The sequence below is a fragment of the Hippoglossus stenolepis genome, chromosome 8, assembly GCF_022539355.2.
Source record: "Hippoglossus stenolepis isolate QCI-W04-F060 chromosome 8, HSTE1.2, whole genome shotgun sequence".
NCBI lineage: Eukaryota > Metazoa > Chordata > Actinopteri > Pleuronectiformes > Pleuronectidae > Hippoglossus > Hippoglossus stenolepis.
The window spans coordinates 14617201-14641874 of record NC_061490.1 but is presented as its reverse complement, the minus strand read 5'-3'; the positions used below and the strand labels follow the sequence as shown (position 1 = coordinate 14641874).

The 24674-nt window shown below is 39.6% G+C and overlaps 2 protein-coding genes across 2 annotated transcripts; both read right to left on the bottom strand.

Moving 5' to 3' along the window:
* Positions 1 to 2822: 2822 nt before the first annotated feature.
* c4b (complement 4B (Chido blood group)) lies at positions 2823 to 17122 on the bottom strand. The gene is made up of 41 exons (XM_035164504.2): positions 16992 to 17122; positions 16620 to 16809; positions 16367 to 16535; positions 16195 to 16265; positions 16018 to 16106; positions 15860 to 15942; positions 15680 to 15767; positions 15444 to 15567; positions 15197 to 15338; positions 14758 to 14870; positions 14514 to 14672; positions 14263 to 14430; positions 13989 to 14180; positions 13494 to 13637; positions 13267 to 13390; positions 12832 to 12903; positions 12523 to 12735; positions 12314 to 12428; positions 12028 to 12098; positions 11791 to 11930; positions 11492 to 11707; positions 11301 to 11352; positions 11116 to 11205; positions 10828 to 11031; positions 9338 to 9413; positions 7843 to 8035; positions 7654 to 7749; positions 7141 to 7303; positions 6546 to 6739; positions 6297 to 6452; positions 6139 to 6198; positions 5975 to 6065; positions 5732 to 5903; positions 5557 to 5647; positions 5368 to 5442; positions 5194 to 5296; positions 5004 to 5093; positions 4434 to 4538; positions 3496 to 3579; positions 3262 to 3394; positions 2823 to 3182 (listed from the first exon to the last, which is right to left on the bottom strand). Exons 1-41 carry the CDS (start codon positions 17060 to 17062, stop codon positions 3041 to 3043), a joined length of 5124 nt encoding a protein of 1707 aa, XP_035020395.2. The 5' UTR covers positions 17063 to 17122; the 3' UTR covers positions 2823 to 3040.
* Positions 17123 to 20528: 3406 nt separating this feature from the next.
* On the bottom strand, positions 20529 to 23821 carry LOC118114204 (macrophage mannose receptor 1). Its single transcript, XM_035164514.2, has 5 exons — positions 23612 to 23821; positions 22888 to 23241; positions 22447 to 22785; positions 21992 to 22339; positions 20529 to 21874 (listed from the first exon to the last, which is right to left on the bottom strand). Exons 1-5 carry the CDS (start codon positions 23724 to 23726, stop codon positions 21513 to 21515), a joined length of 1518 nt encoding a protein of 505 aa, XP_035020405.1. The 5' UTR covers positions 23727 to 23821; the 3' UTR covers positions 20529 to 21512.
* Between the last annotated feature and the right edge of the window lie 853 nt (positions 23822 to 24674).

Sequence of the window (24674 nt, the reverse complement as noted above, 5' to 3'; positions counted from 1 at the left end):
AGGGCGCTGCATCTCTCACCAAACGGCCACCCACCATCCCACCTTTTGTAAACCACATGAAGAAGAGTGTTTCAAGTTGTGAAGAGCAAACAGGGCGTAAGTGACATTTTCAGAATTTTATAGAAGAACAACAACAAAAGTTTATAACACTTTGTAAAATATGCTTTATTTTTGTTAGACTACAACAGCAAGTACTCATCCAATGGAAGCCATAGTTAAAATGTATTCTAATTAGTTTTAAATCCAATAAAAAAGCCTTCCTGGTAACTGGTGGTATCACCCAGATTTGTCATGACCAAGCCTTAAAAAATGCAGCATGCTTACTGATTTTTGTGCATTGTAGCATGAGTCTGCCTAAGGTGTTGTTCTATTTTTTTTACTGCTGTCGTCCTAACGTGGTAAAATATGATTTTTGTTCCTAAGACTGTGGGAATGCGAAACCATTTTGTGCAACGTATGTGAAACTCTCTCATATTCTGTTCCTGTCACATGTGCTCACTCTGGGTACAGTTTGATATGTTCCAGGGAAGTGAGAACCCACACAGTAAACATGGTATTTACCCAAAGGTATTTTAGTTGCAAGTGTGTTGAGATAGCAAGTTTTTCTTGGTGAGAACAGTGTGTACTGATACTGACAGACATCTAACCAACACTGTTGCAGCACAGCGATGCAGCACAAGGTCTCATACAGTACTGAAGCTGTAGTGTTGTCAGTTGTGTGCTGCTTCTGCCAAATGTAAATGTAATGTGGTTTTCCCTATCTTTGGAAGTTTCAATAGTGGGGACTATACTATACCTACCACAGGCATTCAATGATGCACATCAGCAAACAACAGAAACCACTAATGACAAAGAGCAACCTAAAAAAATACAAGTTAAATTTGACAAGAAAAAACAAAATATCTAAATTATATACAGATGGCAAACACATAGTGCACATGTACAAACATGGATTAATCAGCATGTACACACGAATACATAAATCTGTACAACTGCCTGGTTTGTGTCCAAATATACTGTATATGCGGTGCATTTCTGCACTCTGTAGTACAGGAACACACACACACACACACACACACACACACACACACACACACACACACACACACACACACACACACACACACACACCAGTCTGATCAGGTATATAAAGATAATCTGTATTTCAAGGGTAAAGAATTTCACATACTGAAATAATATTTCATCACACTCAAAACATTTGTAGGCCTATGTAAAACCTCTTTGGCCTTTTTTACTGATCAGATCATGTGATCCCATCGAGCTGCGGCGGTGTGACAGTGCGCCACCACTCACATCACCAGGACTCTGAAACTGAAGCAGACAATTGTACTACAGTCATAATGGTTTTACTACGTAGACCTGTGCTTTTTTCACTGGGACGTGTTTGAACAGTGTGAAAAAGACCTACTCTGGTATTAGATCAACTCACCTGGATATTAAGATAAAACACAAAGACTAGCTGTCAGTGGGGTGTGGACTCCTGTGTGGGTGGTCCCACTCCATCAGTTAATCCATCTGGCGGCAACCTCCAGGAACAGCTCCGCCTTCGCTCAACTCCATCTGCACCGTAGACCACCCTCAAACCGCTGACCCGGGCTTGGCCCTTTGGAAGAAATGGCCGTAGAAGTACCTTCAGCGACTAAGGCTATACTGCACACCTGAGAAAATACACCTGGTCATTTGGACATATTTCACAATTCCCCAGACCGGATTCACAGATGCTTCTTTGGTGTGTCAGAGTCAGTCAACACGTACTCATGGAACATGTGCATCTACAATAAATCTCTTGTGGTGATTCACACCTGGATGTAGATCTCTGTCAGTCTGTCTTTGTAGAGTTAATATATTTTATTATGCTGCACACACAGCCCGGGTAAAAACTGTGCATGCATAAACAACCAGGTGAGAAAATTAAACATATTACTGCTGACAGTTTACCCTGTTTACTCATTACATTACAAACCATTGATTACTTTAAGGAGGCTACAGCAAAAACGATTTTTTTCCCCAAATACACTGTTGCTACTAACAAGGCACTAAAGTCATCCTGAGATGAAAATGTGCGATGCTGACGTCTGCGTATTTATTTACCCTTTATTGATTCAAATTTAATGAAATGTCTGATGGCTGAAACAGTGCAGCCATTGATCTGGCTGTGATTGAAGTGATGGTCAGTGCTCCCGTGTTGCTTACGTTGGACCCGGCCTCAGAGATTAGAATAATATAAGCACATAAGCCTTTGCTTGTTCCTCACCTCTCCGCCCAAATCTCCCTCCCTCTCCCTCGGCACTGCTCCCTCCCATGGCCCCCCTGGTTTTCTCCCATCACCTCTCTCTCTACAGTATGAGCTTGACAAGTTTCTACATTATAATTGCAATGAAAATCTTTTTGCAGCATGTTTCTAACCACATTTGAGAGGCAGGATATCAACTCTCTCTAATAGAATGAGTTTATCCTTATGAGGTAATAATTGATTCAAATCCTGCCACTGTGGGACTCCACTGGGAGCAAGTGAGCCAGTCTCATGAGCCTGGAAACCCCCCTCTCCCTTTTCCTCACCTTGCAGATGTTAAGTAAGGAGGGGGTAAGTTTGAGAGGGGCTGCATTGAACACAGAGACCCCTCTCAGATCCTTTACTGCCAGTAAAAAAAAATATATCTATGTATTCAGCAGGAAGGCTAAAACAAACTGAATCACTCTGTTTGGAAAGACATTAAAGAGCAAATGTACGTTTGTGGATGAGAATAAGTTGAGTTTCATTAAAATTCCCACAACCAGCTGAAAGAAAATACACAAAGAAAGGCACTTGCTGTTGTTTTTTATTTGAAAACTGGCTGCTGTTTCTCAGACATAAAGATATGTCACTGAAGCGGTACATGTTAAAATGAGACCGTGGTGGAGACTGATGTCTCAGCACTTACAAATGCATTCATACAATAGACTGTTCATGTATTATAGTTTATAAGCAATGCAGGGGTATAATATCATGAGAAGTGAGAAAAGAGCTCTCAGATTGGCTTCACTGTTTGCAGCCGTCCAGCTTGTACTCGTTCACGAATGTAGAAAAGTCTCTGCAGGCAGCTCGATTAGCAGATTTTTCACACTCTCTGTCTGAAGGCTTTTTCTCCACCCAGGTGTTTGATTCCAACAGATACTGCATCCTACGAGAAGAAGGAGCGAGTGAACAAAACGAGGATCGATCACCGTAAACGTTTCCGTTATATCATTGACTATACTTACTCTCCATTGGAGTCGGTGGTGGAGCCATCTTTGCCCATGATGAGGTACATGCTTCCCGGAATCAACTCTACTTTGCACTGACGCCTCTTAGCAAACACTCGAACTGAATTTTCCTTAACATGCATATCTCCATCTGGCAGACAGACGAGAGATAATATATTCATGAAGGGTCTTATCACTAAAGTTTTATGAGGAAAATAAATCTGTGAGTGTTTGTAGTAACAGTTTACTCACTTGATCGAAGAACCTGGGTTATTGTAGAGCTGTACATCTGAAAGTTGCTCCTCATTGAAACATCGACAACGTCAACAATGTATGCTGCAGATGAACAACAATCAACCAATTATTATCTACAATTAACGCCCAGTAGTTGTATGATTACGCCAACCAGTTCTGTTTTAGTCAATATGCACTATCTTCCCATTCGGATATGAGGTCACTGTGACCTTTGACCTTTGACCAATGACATCTAATCAACACATTTTTGAGTTCAAGTGACACCTGGTCAAAAAATGTGCAAGAGGGAAAAAACTTGTTTTGAGAGGCCACCATGACTTTTGACTTCCCAAAATCTAATCAGTTAACACGTGAGTCTAAGTAAAATTTTTGCCAAATTTGAAAGGATTCTTTTGAGGTGTTCTTAAGCTAACACGTTCACAAGGTAAAAGGGGGTTTCGTGACGTCACAGTGACCTTTGACCTCCAAATTTGAATCAGGTCATCCTTAAAATCACTTTGAGCATTCCTAATATATCACAGTTTCACATGACCTTGAACTTTGACCCCCAAAATCTCATCACATTTGTACAAAACTAGAAGAAATTCCCTCAAGGTTTTCTTGAGATATCGTGTTCACAAAGCTAAAAATGTGATCTGTGAGGTCACAGCGGCTTCTGACCAAATTCTAATCAGTTCATCCTTGAGTCCAACAGAACGTTTGAACCACATATAAAGAAATTCCTCCGAGGCTTTTTTGGAGATATCGTATTCACAAGAATGGGACAAATGGAAAACCTCAACGCATAATACCTCCGGGTACTGGCTGTCGCTAGCATGGAGGCATGAAAAACGTTCATCTGAGGAATAATTTGGTTCAGTGTCAGTGTACAGTATGCAAGAATGGAATTGATATTTAGATACACAACACAATATTGTCTTCTGTGTAGTACTGACCGTAATCTACTGTGGGGTGGAAGCAAGCATGTTCAAAGCGGTCATTCTTCGTCAGTGCTTCAGAACTTTCAGATGAAAACGTCATTTTTTGTTTATGACACGGCCCTTAAGAAAAGATGAACATAATGAAATTCTCAATAGTTACACAAACCTGATGTTTAAAGGTCCAGTGTGTAAGATTTAGTTGAAAGAATCTAAAATAATCGTAGTGACGTTTTCACTAGTGTGTTTCATCTAAATTATAAGAATTGTTCTTTTCTTTACCCCAGAACGGGCCCTTTACATTTAAATACTTTATATTGACATCACGAGTGGGTCCTCTCTACGGAGGCCGCCATGTTTTTTACAGTAGCCCAGACTGGACAAACTAAACACCTTTTAAGTTTTTATGACAACTGAAGGCTACCACAGGTTCTCTTTCATGTTTGGAAGGGGAGGATGAGGTGAGGGGTATTTAGCTGCAACATGCAACTCCACCACTAGATGTCACTAAATCCTACACACTGAACCTTTAAAGCTACATTTATTCACAGGTGTTTTATCACTATGGGTGTTGGAGTGAAGGCTCACTTTCTGCACACTGGCACACATCCTCTGAACACAGTTTGGAGACCAGCTTGCTTCTTTTGGGGGCAGAGTAGAACACAGTACACTTTCGGCCTTCAAAGAAAGGCACAATTAGCTCCAAATTCCTGAATTCAACTAAAATGTCCCACCTATCGTGACAAAAAATGCTAAAGATAGAAAACAAAATGCTTACTTGGTTCATAATAGTCATAGAACACAGCTGGAGCAGGCTGCAGAAGGCCGATAAGAACTCTCTGTATGGCATCGAAACTAATACATTCCTTTTTCTCAAAGAACTGGTGAGAGAATATTTCTATTAGTATGGGACATGTCAAATTTTGTGAATTTAAATGGTTTTCAGCCTCACCTCATTGAAGTAGATCAGCACCCTTCCGTAGGAGACTTCATAATGGGAAATGTATTGCTCAGGTAACCGTGTTAGCTGGGAGGAGGAAAGAATTGAACTTTTTACTCAACATGAAATGCGCAAAATATCTCCGACCACTTTGCATTGAGAAGGATGACACAAATGAGGAGGAGGCAGTGATACACTAACCTTTTCCAGGTCCTCAGTTTCAACTTCAAATCCACTCAGTAGTGTGATGTCAGCAATCGCCATTCCTGTGAGACTGTTATTCACGCTTTGACTACAGAGAAACACAAACAAAACAATGAAAAATATAGTTAGAGAGAGACACTGGTTGGAATTTGTGATCTCTTCATGAACTGACCTGACACAGACTGTATAGGTGACAACATTGTTTGAATTTCCGGTGGTATCGACGTCTCTCCTGCTTCGGGTGCGATCATCGGACCGATCAATCGCTGATTGTGGCACTGACGGCTCTTTTTCCTCGATGTTATCGAAGTCATCATAGTATTCATATGTTTCTATGACCTTAGCTAGATGGACAGATGTTAATGTGGTTTTCAATACATTTAGTTGGGAGTTGATATCAGTGACAAAAACTTACCGGTGTACTTTACTTTCCCCTCCACTGTGACGCTGATAGACAGTTCGGCACAGTCGTCCTTGGGATCCAGTATATGGAAAGCCTTCACAATCTGCCAAGGAGATTGATTTTCAGTAAAGTATGGATCTTGTTCAGCCTTTATACAGAAAATGTTTGAAACTTACTTTTAGTTTGATTTCTCCTTTTCCTGACAACTGCATAACGATGTTGTTCCCTGAAAGTTTCTGGGGCAACAGACAAAAGAGGAAAACAAGTCATAAGGTCAGTTATGAGGCAAAACATTTGTGTGTGTCTAAGTTGAGTCTGAAATGATCTGTGATACCTTCAGGCTTGTTTCCACCTTCTCCTGATTTACCAGCACAAGCTTTACAATGTCGATCTTTCCTGGGACAGTGAACTCTGCAAGTAAATTTGTATCGGAACTGACAGGCCTCTTTAGCTGATACTCAGCGAGGGCTTCCAGTGCCATGATGGTATCCTGGACATGGTGATAAAACATTAATGATATGTTACAACTCCAATCTGACAGTGAACTCTGACTTTACGATTGTCAATCTTGTGTCGTAATCACCTGTGAGGATTTGTAGCCTCCAAAGTAGTTTTCCTGGGTGACTAACCAGCATGCTGCTTTATCTGCCACCTGGGTTTTCTCAAGTGCCACTGCAGTGAGGAGGGCGTAGGCCGTAGTCTCTACTGTGATGGCATCAGCCTTCTTTTGATTCCGTGTGCTAGCATCTTTTGTCCACAGGTAACAGCCATCCTTCCCTGATAGTTCAGAAATAGACAATAAGTAAACATTCCAATAAATAAACATGATATAATGATTGTTTAGGGGGTTTGGTGATATGATGATACAGGCAGTGAGATGAGACATACTTTTCAATGATAATACTATTTGCTCATAGACATAAAGATAAATAAAGATGGATGACACAACAGCTTCTCAAAAGTGAAGCCAACTAATCCTGATCACCCCCTGCTGGCTAGTTGCAGTATAGGTCATAAACCCCAGCTCCTCCATGTTAGAAGATGGGAGACTGGCCAGGTTATTTGGGATTTTATCTTCAAGCCATTTCTCAGTTGATTTTCCATTGGCGATATGGATAAATAATGAAATTACCTATACCCATACCAATATACCACCTATTTGTTTTAATAGGACATGCCTTCGGTTGCCATAGCTTCAAGTTTTGTCCAGATAGTTGATAGATCTGTTCCCTTTGGCAGGCGAACGGCGAGGCAGTAGGCAGTGATGGCAACAGCGTATGGATGCTGAAGCTCCCTTACGTTGGACATGAGATATGTGGTTGATCTTGAAATACTTTCCTCCTGGTAGAAAGTAGCATAAAGGCAGTCATTGCATTTCACTGCTGAAACCATCCACACAGAAGATGAACTGACAGCAGTGGGTTTAAATAGACTGAAAGCAATAAGGACTCTGACTTCTCATACATTCATAATTAATCTCCCCTCTTACCTTTGCTAATTGGTTCTAAGCACAAAGTAGAGCTGAGGCCATTGGTAATTTCATGCAGATATTTTGATGACTACGTAATTTTGACTTGATGTTAACAAGTCAGGGATGATCACAGTCATCAGGATCTATCCTCTGGGCAACATGGATTTTTGAAAAGTTTAATTTCTAATAATAACAACAATAAGTTTTTATTTCAACTTACCACATTATTTCGTGCTTCACTTTGCAGAAATTCAAGGGACAGTTGCAGCGACAGAGTGATGAAAGCCGTCATGGACGCAGCATGGTCTTTGCCCGCCTACATTAAACACACAAGGACAATGCTGCATTAAATCACTGTTGCTCAGTTTCATATATCTGACATGACATGTATACTACACACTGTGCGTACCAGGACATTTCTGTGTAACACAGGATGTGGGTCAATGAATGACCCGTCTGTCTTCTGTACTGAGAGCAGGTAACGGACTGATCTCTCAATCTCCGCTGCAGGCACAACCCCAGTTATCCGGCCCTGCAGTCCTAAAGCCGCTGTCTGACGCTGCCCCACCAAGGACAGAATCTTTACTATGAGGGCAGTCAGCCTGAGGACAAGAGAAAAGAAAAAATAAGGGAGCAAAGTTGAAGGAATAAGCTGATTTACAAGTTGACATACTAGAAATTAAGAAAATGTATTTATCATGTGAGATATGTGATTTCACATTTAACCAACCAAAAAAAGACAAAAAAACTGCACAGACATGGGGTCTGAAAGTTTAAGACCAGATTCTGATTAATTTGCATTGGAAAGCATCTATTTCAAATGCTATATTTGCTATAGATATACTTTTTTATGTAGCTAGGTATGTATTGAATAGATGCCTGGATGGTGCCATGGTATTTATAGGTGGAAACTTGTTCAATTTGTATGTTATGGAGAGTAACTGGTGGTGGAGGACAAGAATTCACTGGAAGACCAGTAATGATTTGAGTGAATTCTTGTCACACAACTCCACTAATTTATACAATAGTACAATAGTGATGAGAATACCTGGATCATCTTCAGTGCTAAACAAAGACAACACTGTGGTAGCATCTGAAAACTTGATTATGAATGGATTTCAGATGTCAGTTTAACTATCTTCTGTATAAAAGGTAGAGAGTGGAGGTGAGCTCACAACGAATGGTTGAAGCATGTTGCCTCAGTCAGAGCTTTGGCTAAATTCAGTTGAATACATACTGTGTAAAATCTGTCCTGGTTCTAAATTCTTTAACCTTATGTGTATAAATGTTGTAGCTTCATCATTTGTGCTACCTTTTTATTTAAATGCAAACTGTTTAACTGCTGCCACCTACAGATTTGGTGAGCTGCTCAACCAAAACTTCCTTCAAATACATTCATCACAATATGACTACCACATTTTAATGGCTGGGTTTCTTGGGACATGTGTTCTGTGCTGGGAGTCTTACATGTGAAGTGCTCAACAATACAGGAATTATTTGTCATTAATTAAAGGTTCAGTGTGTAAGATTTAGGTGAAAGGAATCTATTGGCAGAAATGATGTGTTTCATCTAAATTGTACAAATTGTTGTTTTCTTTACCCTTTATATTTAAATACTTTATATTTACATCAGAGAGGGTCCTCTCTACAGAGGCTGCCGTGTTTTTTATAGTAGCCCAGATTGGACAAACTAAACATCTTTTGAGTTTTTATGACATCTGAAGGCTGCCACAGGTTCTCCTTCATGTTTGGAAGGGGAGGGTGAGGTGAGGGGTCTTCAACTGCAACATGCAACTTCACCACTAGATGTCACTAAATTCTACACACTGAACCTTTAAGGCTCCAATATAAGCAGAAGTTAACAAGCTTACAAGATCAATAATGATACAGGAAAAAAAACTCACCAGTTACTGGATGGCACAGAACTCCATGCTGCATAAGATCCATCACGTGACCTGTGGTCGAAAATCCTGGTATAACCTGATTTAAAGAAATTGTACAGCCTTGTTAGTGACGTGTAGAGGGGGCAATGTCCTTAACATCAAACAATACTAATGTGAAACGAGAAAATAAAGCAGAGGCCTTGGGGTCACCTTTGATTCCTAGTTGAACTTTCCTCAGTTAAAATATATTACAGGCTCCCTGTGGAGTTGTAGACTCTGGTAGACTCCTGTTTCTGAGTGATCTAGAGGCTGAAACTTTATTATTCTGCCACCGTCAACTGGTTTCAGTTGCTTTGTTTTCTGATTTGTTATCACTGTAACTGAATTTTTTGCCCAATGTTTTGCAGTCGTCTTTGACTTTTATTTGGAAGTAGGTTTTTTCCGGATTACTGAGCACCTACACACACAGTGAGAGACATAGATCCATAACAATTAATTAAACATTATGCTGATTTTACTCTCTGGTTTCTAACAAATTTAACTAATGCTGATATTTGAGAGTTAAAAAAAAATCCTATGATGATATACTGGCATTTAATAATTTTCTCTCCAAAATCATATTATAATGCTTCTTCAAACACCAAGGAATGTTGTTTTTATAGGTTGAAAAATAAACTTGTATTATATTATAAAATTAACTAAACTCTTCTATCTATACTTCAATTTCTTGTCATTTGGTGGCTGACATACATGCCAGTACTGCAATGGTAGAATATGTGCATTTCTGTAATGAGCTAATAATGGATGATTAATCAACCTGATATAAGTTGGATTCTAATAACCATGTGCTTCTTGTGTCAATGAGATAATGATTCTAAATACTGAAGGTCCATCACAACAAAGGCTCTGTGTCGTTTACCCAAAGTTACAGACTCATCAAAAGCTCACAAAGCTTTTTCTGTCCTGGTTCACAGGTTATGAAACAGTCTCCCTCTGGGGGTCAGGGCAGCAAACTCTCAAATCTCAAGTTTTTTTCCCCCCATCATGCTTTCATGCCTCTGTTTTCACTTTTAACCATGTTTGTTGTCTGCAATTTAAACATTTATCGAAATGCTTATATTTTTTCTTATTATTTGTCTGTCATTCTAACAAGGCAATAAGTTCTATTTCTTATTTTGATATTTATTGTGCACAAAATGAAAAGTTTGGCTTGATGCTGTAGGTCAAGAGGCCGATAGGAATTCTTTCTGTGGGCACCATGGGTATCCACAGTAGATCTCATAGCAATCATGGCCCGTGGTTCTCAAGACACCTTGTTGTGAAGGTGCTACAGAAACATAGTCATAGTCAACTTTAGGGTCTGCTAACAGGAAAAAAAGAGCACTTAATGAGGGCCTTAGAAATAACATCAGAGTTTAAGTTTATCTCCTCTCTCAAAATGTGTGTGTGCATGGTTCCAAATAAAAAATAAAAAAAGAGTTGTAGACGTTATTCGATTAAGGCGTTCATACCTTTGATAATGTCATCAAGAGCCTTATCCCTGGCACCAGCAGGCAAGTGAAGCCATTGGTCACTCAGATCAAGGTACCGCAGGGCTGAAGCTGTAGGAGCAAGTCGTACTGTTGTCTGTTCCAAACATCCTTTAGGCAACACGATCAGGCCGGCAACCCTCTCCGGATTTAGAAGGTTTTTCACTTGTGTATGAAATCCATTCTCTGTCGAGTGAGGAGGTTGGCAAGTCAAGACACTGTCACCTACACAGATTTGTGAATTGCATGTTTATCTCTAATAGCAGATACCTTCTGCTGAAATAAAAAGATTGGAGCTGGAGTCTGGCATGACTTCATCTGGTAAAGTTCCATCAATAGGTAAGGTCTTTGTGCTCAGCCCTGTTATGACAGAGAAAAGTAAACTGATTCAAGCAGATGTTGTACCTGAGAACAGAAATAATGACTAATCATTGATGAAAACTGAAACAACTTACCATCCAACTTAATCACTCGGGTTTCTTCTAGTCTCTGTTCTAATCCTTCAGTCTACATAAAATAACAGGGAGCCAAATTACTGCACTTCCCTTACATGTCGCTGTATTTGTTGTTTTATTATTTTGTTCGGTCTCTATTGTAAAAAGATGATTTGGATTATGAGATAAAAAAAACATTATTCTTCACTCACCCACACATTCAAAGTCTTTTGAATTGCGTCCACTCCCATCTCATTCTCTATATCATAGAGACGTATTGTGATGGGTATGGACCCTGTTACCATGGGGACTGCAGAGAAAGAGACAAACTGGGAAGAATGTGGCTCCACAGTGATGTTAACAAACGCTGTGGTGGTGGCAGAGCCAGGGGAGCAGAGTCCTTCGGCTTGTTCCATATGAACGGCCACCTGTGATAAAAACACAGTGAATTCAGTGTTTTCAATTTTACCGGTTTAGTTGCTACTTAACCTCAGTAGTAGGTTGTAGCTACCTGTAGGCTGTCATCACCATAGTTGTAGATAACAGGTGAAATGGACATTTGCTCGTATCTTTTCACTGAGTACGGCAGTCTCAGAGACACAAACATCGTCTTAAAGGCTTTGATCTCAGTCGGTTGAACCACACAAAAACCTAAAATGAAACACAGAGTCAATAAGTTGCTGTTATTATTGAGAAACTTTAGTCAAACATCCATTATGCATTTGTGAAATTGGGAGCATGGTATCACCACTGGCTGCAGATAATGCGATGACCTGAATTTCCCATGTAGTAATGGAATCGGGCAGAGTCAGAGAATACCTAAAAGAGAAATAGCTGTTAAGTGGATTTACCCAGATTCATTTACACTCTTAAACAGTACGAAAAGCTGAAATTTTCACATTGATGATATTAGAAGCAATAGATGGGAACAAATGCAAAGGATATAAACTAAAGAATGTGTCAGCAAATGTTTTAATGTCTTTTTTCACAGTATTTCATTGGAAAATATTACATTAAAACCAGACACCTCTTACCTGTGTTTACCATCCACATTAAATTCAGTGAATGCAAAGCTGGGAGGGAAAAATCGTCGAATGTACTGTTGAGCAGTGTCCAAGAAGAACTCTTCAATGTCAGCTTCACTTGCAGCTGAAGACAGTAGAAGACGAAAGGTGTATTTCTTAGTTCTGATACATTCATGCCACAGCTATTACATGAGATATTAGATGTGATTTCATCTCACTCCGGCCAAATCCCTTCTGGGCATCCTCTTGTATCTTTTTGTGCCTCAGACGCTCTCCCTCCAGGCAGCATTTTAAAAAGGCGTCTGCACACTCTTGACTTTTCTGCACCAGAGAGACCCTCTTTTCTCTTTCCTGACAGGTCAGGTTCATGGGGATGCGAGAAAACCCGTGACCACAACAGTCTTGAATTTTTTCATTGGAAAAGTTTGATTCTGAAAGTAACAAATGGCATTTGTGTGAAAATATTTTTGCCAGAAGTATCTCACATTATCACAGACCAAAGTTGTGATGCTACAACGTCGTCTTACTTAAGGTCATCATCTCCAGCTGAAGGTCCACAGCGCGTCTCTGTCGTGCAGATTGTGAACCACAGCGAAATTCTGGAAACATAGTTTACATAACAATTGAAAAGCTTATGGGATAGGCTGAGAATCGCATCTTTTAAGATAAAGTTTGGATGGTTGTTGGTATAATGAAAACAATCATTTGTTAAAACTGGGATTTCTGTATTTGTGGTTGCAGATACTAAAAGCAGTGGTTCGCTATAAACAACGATAAATATCAAAATATACAATTTAAACTATAATTTAACATTTCCACTCAGTATGGTATCAAGGTATAATTACATTTTTAATGGGTATCAGAGCAACTTCTCATCAGTGACACAGTATTCAGTCAATATAGGTCGTGAAAAATTTAAATTTAAAATAAATAAATTGATAAAAAAAATTTTTTTGACATACCTGTTCTACCCTTTGACTGGGACTGGGATATGAAAGACAGACCAGCATCTCCTATTACAGATTCTGGGTTAGATCCTCCACCATATGAGCAACCAAGGTCGTATGACTGCATGGCAGAAAACACCTGAAAGGCGGGAGAAAGTGGCTGTATTTACTGTATTCTAATATATAGATTGAATAAAACCAAGATCAATGTGTTTTAAGAGAAGTGCTTTTAAAAGTTCCACCTGTTTGGCTGTGAGTCTATTATCAGCATTGAGAGCGTAGAAGGCCTTATCCACAGCGAGCAGAGCAACTCGGGCTCTCTGACCATGTAAGTCAAATTCTAGCGTCGACTGTTTTCCAGGTACAGAACTTCCTTTTTGTGTAACCTGAATAAAGTAAAGACATTTCAGAGACATTTAAATGTTGTTGGCAAAGGTCAGATTAAAACAAAACATTAAGTTATACACATGAAAACACATAGGCTTGGGTTAGGGTCGTAGGGTTGTGTATTTTGAGATGGCGCCCACCCAAGTCAATTTACAGTCTTTAGATTATTTTGCCTGTATGACACTCTCCTCCACCTCGTTTATAACAAATTCAAAAGTATAAAACAAGGGTCTCAGTTATGTTGAATCACTCTTTTCAATCATACAGTCTTTTCAAAATAGTTCAAGTTCTGTTTGTCCACTGTCTCTCTCTCTGCCCAAGCTGCACTCTTATCTCTTCTGTTTACTCACCTTGACCTTTATCTCACATTCATCCCTGACATCTACCCACACAGAGTCAGCGATGATTTCACCATGCTGGTTGTAGAAGTAGCCTATCAGACGGAAGGATGGAACCATATCATGTGTTATCTGCAGGTTGTTTTTCACTGAGCTGCCAAATTGAAGAGATCCCTGTTTAATCAGGGTGCCGCGGCTCAGGACCTGCAGCAGAGACAGAGAGAAATGTTTTTTTCATGACAAACTTCTGCTCGCACCGTGTGGTAGTCAGTCTGATGTGGCTCACCATGTAGTATATAAACCCAGCAGTTGGGCCATTCACGGTGTTGTACGTTACTGCAAGTACGTCATTCACAGAGTACAGCTTGTTGGCAAGACTCATGTAAAGGTAGCTGTCCCTTGGAGATGAAGCGCGTTGAATTGTTTTCCTCTGATGCAGGTCGTCTGCAGTCACCTTTTTGGAGCCAAGAGATGGAAACAGTTAAACTGAACAAAAAGAAGAAAAATCTAGATCTTCTGAGTTTGGGGGAAACTAACTTCAACAGTAATCATAGCTGCAGTGTTAATATTAAAGGTATGAAACACTGCCCCCTCCTGGTTAGTAGTGCCTTGCATAAATAGCTCTGAAGTTCCTGGTATGTCAATCCTGACTGGCACATCAGGTGCTGGAGACCCATCTGGGAGACGCACGATCACCTGTAACCACAACAAACACAGTCGTTTACATAGAAAACCATGACAGTAACGTACTTAGCTGTGTATCTGTGAGTGACATGCATACCACCACATCTAGTGGGTATCCAGGAACAAAGTGTGAGCGAGTTCGAGAGAGATCCACGGTGTATTTGTGGGAGAGGACAGGAAGATAAACTTCTGTCTCTTGCATTTCACCACCTGAGCCAAAGACATTACACACAGTTATATCAGCCGCAATGAAAAGTCACAATAATCGGCCCAAAATCGAAATTTATTATTATTATTGTTGTTTGTAGAAGAAGTAGATAATTTGTTCTTGTGAATTGTTTTCCCATAAATATTCATATAGTGATATCATGTATTAGTCACATTTATTTTATGACTATTTAATATTCAGTGTTTAATTATTTAGTCAAATTGGTACTCTAGGGTACTTGGTACTAATCATAACTAATACTAATTACATTTTTAACCCCACTCGGTGTGTTTTTTACTTGAACCATGGTTTGAAATATGTTCTTTACTTTTTATGTTGGTGACGAATATTCCCAAATAGACTTGTGCTCGTCTTTGCTGTAAATCAGAGAGGGTCAGTTTCAGGTCTTTCTGGAGTCGCTCATTTAACTTTGCTTTAGGGAGAGAAACTGTTGCTGTTCCATCCTGGACCTGCAAGAAATGGCACAAATTGTTGCTTTTCAACTAATGTAACGCTTAATTAAAAGATCTGATTGGATCTTTATATAAATTTTGGATAGAAATCAGTTTTCTTACCGAGCCAGTCAGCTCCAGTCCCCTAATAATGACAGTGTTTCTTTTTTGACCAGAAGCTCCACCTTTTGTTGACACGCCAAATTTGCAGTGGTAAGCTCCTTTAACCATCTCACCATGGGAATACCTAGGGAGAAATTCAGAAACAAAATGTAAAACTTCTAAGTTTAACGTTAACCTATGTTGTCAACCAATGCTCGACAATAAGCAGATTTAATGGCAAATTGATCAACACTTACATGGCAGAGATGGTGAAGACAAACTCTTCAGCTTTCAACAAAACACAGTTCTGCTCCATTTTGACGTTCACCTCAAAACTTGGTAAAACTATAGAATGTGTAACAATAACATGTTTTCAGGCTGAAGTATTGTACATGATGTGTTCTTTTAAGTATACTACAACAAAACTGTAAGCTTACCAAATTTTTTAACTTTGAACTCTCGAGAAACAGCATTCGCTTCATCTTCTGGATAGTGAGCTTTAATCTTCCATGTGCCGGTTCTTGGTAAAAAAACAAAATGTGTTATTGTGCTGTTAGTGTAAGTCTAGGTTTATTGCAAATATGTCATAACGTACCCAGAAACATCAGGTATGGGCAAATTGTCACTGAATATTCCCCCCTTTGTTTTCCTGGAGGTCCTCATTATTCTGTTTCCAGCTGCATTCTGTCAGAAAATAATAAAAGCATGAAACTTTTTTTTTACAACTTCAAATCAAAGCCCTCTTTATTCCTAAAAAAATGCGTGTACTTACAAATACTGATATGAGCAGCGTTGCCTCATGAGGCCTGAGCGTGTGGTCGAGAGTGAATATCCTGTAACTCACTTGAAGAGTTAACATTAAGGTAAATGGCTTTGAATATGGTAGAATGTAGATTTATTTCACATTGTTTTACATCTATTCCCATTTTAAACTTTCTTCTTACCTTTCTGTTTTGGGTTGTACATTGGTTGATTAGTCTGAATGAAGATATAACCCCTGTGCTTTGATACCAGGACCTTTGTCATCTTCCTTTCACTGAAGGCTGGGCTCTCTGCCACTAACAAAAGGTACTTAGGATGTTTTTCAAATCTTGACATAACTTCACTGTCAATCTGTAAAAGATGCAGATTTAAAGTTTGGGTTAATGACATCTCAGTCCTGTCTTGATTGTTTGCTTTTTTTGTGTGAGTCAATACCATGAGCTCAGCTGTTGTGAAGTGGTGTTTGTGGGTGCACACAACGGTTTCCCTCTCGGACAGAAGAGTGCCGCTGCTCTGGTCCTCCAGGTGGAGAGTGACAGGTCTGTCGAGATAAGGCTCTCCCATCTGGACAAACACTTTCTCTTTAACTCCCACATGAAACACATTTGGAGCTGAGATGAAGAATCTGCACACAGAGGTGGAAAATGACCTCATATTTTATATTCAATAACATCTATAGCTATGGATTAAGATCTGCAATGTCTTATCCATTACATTATGACATAATAATCATGTATTGTATTAAATAGAAAAATACATAAATACTCCACTTTCTTTGCATTGCATTGCATTATTAGAAGCTGTTACCTGCTTCCTGTTGAGCATCCTGTTTCCACAGCGACGATCAGGAGCAGCAATGAAACGGCAGGACACCTCATTGTGCAGCTTCTGTTTCTTTGCCTGCTCTGACACAGTGTTTTGATCAATTGGGGCTTTGTGCATTATCCACCCCAGTGTTTCTCAATCGTTGGATCTCTCAATGCCCTCCCTCTTTTGTGTCCCTCTTCGAAAAAATTTGAGTCACACGCACCAAATGGCAATACATAAAGTGATAAACTCATCATTCTGCCACATATTATGCATACCAGTACAAATGAGTGGCATATACTATATGGTTCAGGCATGTGTACATTTCTGCATAAACGAAAGTAGGTGATCTAAATTGATTCATGTAAAATACCAGGTTAATAATACACAGATTTTTGATGCATTTCAGATTAAAACATGTTTGACTCTACTGAAGTTAATTTCATAGCACAACTTAACATGCAGCATAGAAAGTGTTTGTTTCTGTTTCACAATGTGTACTCATCCTCCCATTGGTTGTTCAAGTCAGACACATTTCCCCCAAACCATGTGATTTACAAGAAATCCAGTTTTGACTCTGGAGTTAGTTTGGTGTGAGCAAAGTTTACTCTCGTGATCCAGGCACAGTTTTTATTTGTAGCTTCACTTCTGTGAATCACATTATTTTAATGTGTGTTATCAATAGCTGCTAAAGCTTCTCATATAACCCATTATAAATGTTTACACATAATCTAATCCTCATTATCCATGTAGTCATCAGTGAACTGATGGCATTCTGAAGGGAATTAAAAAAGCTGCCAAACTCTACTACAATCTGGCCAAATGGAGAAGTGTGATTAATGACAAAGACACGCAGACAATATCAGAAACTTTATTTATTCCACATGAAAAGCTCAACAAAAGATGCGGTGAAGAAAGTCATGAAATCACATCTGTCTTGTGTTGCAGGGGGCATCAAGATATTCAACATAAAACACATTGATTGTAGAGTCTAACTGAGCTCTAATGTGATGTACTCTTTATTCTATTTTATTTATATATTTATTGTTTTTTCTATGCTTTTTATGTAATATTCTATTCATATCCAAAACTGTACACATGTGAAACAAAAATAGAATTGTGTAAAATAGACATCCCAGAATCTTATGATTTAAAAACTTAACGGCAGTAATATGAACTTAAATTTGCTTATGGAAGGTTTTGATTAAAAATTTTAATGAAAATAGGTCGGTAATCCAAAGATTCTTTTAGCACATGGAAGATCTGTCAGCCTCCATTTCACTTTGCAAACCATGTGGCCCTGTGCCAAATGATCTCCTCAACCATTAATAATTTTATTCACCGCACATAGCAAGATAATACAACATTTAGCTGTCCACTAAATAAGATAAGCAGCTGGTCCACATGTTCAGTTTAGTAAAGAAATATAACAGTTTCAGTTTTAGGGAAATTGACAGAAAATTGAGAATTTCAATTTAATTCTGCAGCTTTGGAGATGGAACAGAGCCTACAAGAGTTGACTCATAGAATTGCAATGTCCAAGTCCAGGGTCTGGAAATGTTGATAAGTCCGATTTTTTGATAATTACAAATATTCAATTATAGTACACTTAAAAATGTTCCTAATTCAGTCTGAGCCCTGTAAAACCAAAATTCTTTTAGCAATGATTAAAAGTCTCCTCTTTGCGCACAGCTACACAGAATTTAATCAAATCTGATGGCGATCTTGATCTTATAAGAGTAAGAAGTAAAACGGAGTAAATGGGGGTCTGGGGTATGATGTCCATGCACAACTCCTAGGTACAGACAAATGATACAAGAATTGCGTTTGGACAATCAACACCAGAATCCCTGTCAAACTCTGGAAGAGCGTCAGTGGCATCTCCTGGCCCGGGGAGGAAATCCTGCAGAGGATGGAAGATGATAAAATAAAAGAATTACAGATGAATTAAAGCTAATACAAAAATGTCTCTCAGAGAAAGTGCTGAAAATTGTAAAAACATTCATTTCAGTAGTTGCTGCTTGTTTAGACAGAGGAGAAGTAATGAGCTGTCAAAAGAAACAATTAAAAATCCAAGAGTAGCTGTTTCTTTAAAACATTTTAACAGGAAATGTTTTTTTTAAATGCACATATTCTTCATCTACCAATCCCCTCTGTTTTATATACATAAAATGTTGTATTAGTAAATTAACTCGCTGTAATAAGTAGAAAATAAACAGTTTTGATACTTACATTATGCATCATCAATAACAGAATGATAATAGTCCCAGAGAAGCATCTATTAATCATGTGTCCTTTTGCATATAAAATATTAAAGTGTTATTCTTTCATTCTAACGCTGTTCAAATATCGTTAAGTCCACGCTCCTCTGCGTCCGTCCTCGACCGCTGCCTGTTCAGTTTGCCTGTCCCTGTCCCCCCTCTCTGTCTCTTCCCCTCTATCCATCTCATTTCATGCAGGAGTGGGGTTACCTAAGAGACCCGGCCTCAATGGAGAAAATCTCTTTTTCTACAATTAACTGTGAAAGTGACAGAAGGAAAAGAGAGGGAGGGATCTACGTAGGGGTGAAGACTCAAAAGAAAAGGGGGAGAGGGGAAAGACAGGAGTGTGCATGGCAGGTAGAGAGATGTAAAGTTAAACACTAATCTTTTTTTTTAAAGGTTTCAACTTTAAAATTGAACTGAACTAAATAAAAATCCAGAAATGGTGTTTTCTGATTATACTCATGGTTAAATTCAGTCCAGTGTTTTTAACCTAAAATTGCTTCATTGAGTTCCCACATTTAACCTTTAGTTTTTTTATATCTTATCTGAAAAAAACATGTTACACAGTATATTCTAAGTTTTATTCTGTATTTGGTAAGAATGTTCTCACACCTTCAATTAATATATAGGTTTCAGTTTTGTAGCGCCTCACGCTTGAATTGGGATAAGTCCCAAATTAGGTTGCATTACACTGATCTAAGTGAAGGTGAATTATGTTTATGACCATAATCTCTACAAATGCAGATGGAGTGACCACGGGGTTACCATGGGGAGATGTACACAAAAGGGTGTGGCGTGGGAATGTCTCCAGGGGTCAGGAGTGAGGGTGAAAGGGTCAGAGGTCAGAGCCAGCTGGACAGCACACAAGAGGAGATGAGGGTGAGAAAAGGTGGTGAGGGGGAGGCGGCGCACCCACCGACTGACTGGACCCAATGGGACATTAACATTGAACTGATGGGAGGCTCGCTGACCAATGGCCATTCAGAGAGAAACTAAGCTATGACACACTCATGTGTAATGGTCCGTGGTAATTGAGAAGTGACAAGGCCCCTCATTGAGGATGCAAAAGCCGTAATCAGAATTCAGCGCCGGATTACTAGATATACACACCAGTATTCAGCGGTTATATGGGATTATTCCATTCAATAATGCAAACATAGTCATATACTGATAAAAGTGTTTTCATTGTTGTTATCCTCACCTCTGGATAATATCAAAAGTGTTAAAAATATTACCTTCGCTTCTTTCCAAACAGAAACACAAAGCAGATATATTTTGTGATTTAGACATTTCATTTTATTGTCAGTTGGTCGTTTAAGAAGTCACGTCAGCACAGACCAAATATCATTTATTTTCCAATAGTTTTAAGTGACAGCCATCACAGTGAATATTTCCTGTGTTGTGTCTCTTTTGACACAGTTTCTTCTTTTTCGACCAGAAGGAGCATTGATGTTAACATGCACTAAAGCTCATTCGAACATGTATGTGGAGATATTATTTCCAAAAAGTAAGGAAGCTTGTACTGTGTTGCGCAAAGTAAAAAAATTCAAGTTAAATTTCATAGCCACGAATAAGTTCCATGAACCAGCCAGTCCGAAGAGTCTGTTCACGGTTGTATTCATGTTGTACAGTTTGAGATCTAATAATTTCAGTTTTCACTGCTGAAAATGCAGCATTGCTGGTTCCCATGGTTATAGATGCTCCGTGTACCTCGACTGTGCGGTGAGGAAGGTGAGGGTCTGTGAGCTCTGTCTTCCGCGTGGCTGCCGGCGAAGGTCAGGTCAGTGAGGGCAGCCGGCAGTCAGAATCAGGGCCGTACTCCGGTGGTCTAAAAAAGACAATCTTGGGGCCCAACCCAAGGGGTCAACATGCAAATAGTAACCCCCCGAGTGAAAGGCACAGAGCAGATCAGTGTTCTCGCATTACTCTTGCTGCCCATGACTGTGAATGTGCACGCCTCCACTCCGCACGAGTTTTTCCATATATAATGAAATTCAGGCTCAACAATAGAGAAGGCAGCTGTGTTTTAACAAAGGTAAAAGTATGACGTCACACGTGAACATTAAAACACCCATGATACCACTGCTGAAGTCCGTCACAGTTCACTGGCTTAGCGTTTCAATAGTCAAAATCATGAATGTAAGATCAACCATGAAAAACAATATGAATATAACCAGCACGAAGGTGTTAATCCTTCACACAGAATGATTCAAACTGCACGTTCTACTTCATCTGCAGGGTCACAGGCCCTCCACACTCAGCCAGCACATGCAGAGCAGATGAAGTTCAGTCTCTCTGTCTCAGGCAAGCCGACCCACTGCTGCCTCCCAGTGGCCTCAATGGCGCCTGTAACACCACAGTCATATGTTCGTTCAGGGCCTTGTCCCGGGGCCCAGTTCTGGTAGCAGGCGGACGTCGACCTGGTCCAGAACCAAAAGTTTAACTTGCAGGTGTAGCGTAGGCCGAGCCAGACGTGGGGTGAGGTGGCGTTCTTCGCCTTTTCAGCCACCTCCTCTTGAATGTCTCTGGTGGTAACGTGGACGAGGTCATTGTGGCGCTCCCTGCAGTAAGTCATCGCATCAATCCATGTCATGTTTTGCTGGATCAGTATCAGATTTCCTTTAGGAGGACAACACAAAGAGAAACAACCCTTAAATATGTGTTGCAGGAAGTACATTGGATGCAAATTTTGCAAAACATGCAAAATGATCAAATGGCACATGACTGTCAACAAACCTGGAGGAACAGACTGATTGTTTCCTGTGGAAGTTAGAGTTGAAAGCTGTGTTGTGCTCTGGGTAGTGGTGGTCACTTGCTCATGAGTTGTGTTGTTGACCTCAGTGCTTGAGGTGCTGTGTACGACATCTGTGGTATTTGCAGTTGTCGTGTCAGTGGCAGTTGTTTCTCCTTCTGTGGTAACATTAGTCGTGTTTGGTTGTTTGGTAGGAGTAGTGGAAGTAAATGTTGTCATGACCTCTTGAGGAGAGGTGTTGGGAAGAGTCGTCGCATTTGTTGGCAGTTGACTTGTTGTCGTCGTCTTCTGTGTCGTTGTCAGACTGGTGGTTGTTGGAATTAATTTCCTTGCTGTAAAAATCAGTAACGAATGAATCGACACTGAGAGGAGGACAGATGTAGCTCTGTTGTATATTGTGTAAGAAACTGTATTCTACGAATAAAGAACAACAACTTACCCCCCTGACAGATAAACTTGAATTGTTGTCTGCACTTCCGGTCATTCCACTGCCCTTCATCTCTGAATATGGCAGCAGTACAGTCCTGATCTTTTTGGTAGTTAGGCTGACCTGGTTTCCAGTAACGAAACGATGAGTTGCTTCCGTCCAACCACTCCCAGGGATCTTTGAAGAGGCCGATCCACACAATTTGTGACGTGGACACATTATGTGCAGCCTCATTCTGTTTCTCTGAGAGTATGTTCACCAGATCAAGCGACAGGTTCCTGCAGTAAGTCTGAGCATTCCTCCATGACTTTTTGCTGGCGATAAACATGGGAGGACTAGATTCACTGTTACCTGCAAGTGCCAAGGATTGACATTTTTTATCACATACAATACAATGCGGTTCTGCTTTTAAACAGGGAGTTTTTTAATGTGAAAAAAACAAAACTCACTTACCACGACACACAAATCTTCTCTTCGTTTTACAGTCACTTTCAAACCACTTGCCACGTTGATCCAATGCCGCACATGCATCCTTATTGGTTTTTAGTGGTTGTCCTACCTTCCAGTTTAAAAAATCCACTGGATGATCAGGCCAGGACCAGTGCCACATTCTCACAGCTCTGGCCTCCAGTCCTATCCAGGCTCTGTCTGTTGAAACTAAAGTGGTCAAATTCTTCATATCGGCCAAGTTGTGAACTGTGGCTAAATCGGTGTACGTCGCTCTGCAGTAACTCTTTGCTTCCTCGTAGTTCTTTGAAACATCAATAAAGTGAAAGTCTGAGGATCCCACAGTAAAGGAGCTGAATCCTGTAGAATTAGAGACAGCATGTGGAGTCACAACAGTTTGAACCTCAGCAACAGCAACCACAAAATTATTATTGTATCCAACCAGTGTCTATACTTAATTTATGCATTTTAAATTTATATTGTAGAGCCGGGGAAATTAACACAGCAGTTTGAATACCAGCAACAACAACCACACAAATAGTCTTTTATCCATTGATCATTTCGAACCTTTATCTGACATTACTGTACATTCTTAAAAAATAAACCTTTATCCCTATTTAAAACATCAATGTATATACTTATTTTATACATTTTACATTCACATCATACAGCAGGAAAAGTCCTCACAGCAGTTTCAATACCAGCAGGAAAGATTATGGAAAATACAAACCTGTGATTAAGATCAGATAAAAAATTGGACTCCTTTTCATCAGGATGGATCTGTTTTCAGTCATGATCATAACAAACAAAAATGTTGAAAAGAAAATACTAACAGAAGCATACATGTTAATGTAATATAGTTTTACGACCAGGTGCTGGTCCTAACATAAGGTGCTGGCCGCTCGGCTGAGGGCTGTGCTGCGCTGCTGTGTTGAGCTGCACGCTGTCCACGGTGTGCTGCTCCAAACAGGAAGAATGCCACTTGGCCTGTTAGGAGACATGTCCCAGGAAGCAACTACAGGCAAAGCAATTTTTCAGGTTTTTCATGCTGTACATAGCACATAGCTGTCAGGGTTGTAGAGATGAAATGAAACAATATGATTAAAAGCTGTGCCTACATCAAGAAATGCAGCGACCACTCATGTCATCATCATTATTATTATTATCATTCTGTTGAATTCTTTTATATTTTATTCTCTTGTCTACCTCATCCTGACTTGTCTGCTGCTGTAACAAGGGAATTTCCCCGCTGTGAGATCAATAAAGATTAATTTTATCTTATCATATTTGAATAAAAAACAAAACATCATCATTCTAAAAAATGTAAAATAAAGAATAGTGTGATCTATTGATGCTGTTGGACCTGCATATTGGAAAATTTTATGTTGGGGCTGCTCTTGTGTGAATTTACACGGACACAGAGATTTACTTAGAAACCGCTTCTTTTAAAATTTTGATGCCTAAATTATTACTTTAAACTATCTAACCATGAGAATAGAAAAAGGGACATAACTGCTGCTTAAAAGTCATTCTGTCACTTCTGTAAACATGCATCATCACCCTGGAGGAAGAGGAAGTTCAAAGAAAAATAAAACCATTGTGTTGAAATACTGTAGATAGTGGAATGTATTACCAAATACATTGTGCCCGTCCTGTCACAGGCAAAAGCATCCCAGAAATTTGTGTAGGTGTGACAGCTCAAATTAGATCAACTTACACAGCACCTCTGATTGGATTTAGGTTTATATTTTAGTTTATCTCTACCTAAAAAATTAAAGTTTATCGAGGCAGGA

Coding starts and splice junctions, on each gene's coding strand:
- LOC118114204 (XM_035164514.2), bottom strand. CDS start 23,726: ATGTATGCTTCTGTTAGTATTTTCTTTTCAACATTTTTGTTTGTTATG. Junction 22,786..22,887: donor GAGAAGATTTGTGTGTCGTG/GTAAGTGAGTTT, acceptor TGGCACTTGCAG/GTAACAGTGAATCTAGTCCT. Junction 21,875..21,991: donor CAATCAGTCTGTTCCTCCAG/GTTTGTTGACAG, acceptor GTCCTCCTAAAG/GAAATCTGATACTGATCCAG.
- c4b (XM_035164504.2), bottom strand. CDS start 17,062: ATGAGGTGTCCTGCCGTTTCATTGCTGCTCCTGATCGTCGCTGTGGAA. Junction 16,266..16,366: donor GTACAACCCAAAACAGAAAG/GTAAGAAGAAAG, acceptor TAACTCTTCAAG/TGAGTTACAGGATATTCACT. Junction 3,183..3,261: donor ACCACCGACTCCAATGGAGA/GTAAGTATAGTC, acceptor TTCTTCTCGTAG/GATGCAGTATCTGTTGGAAT.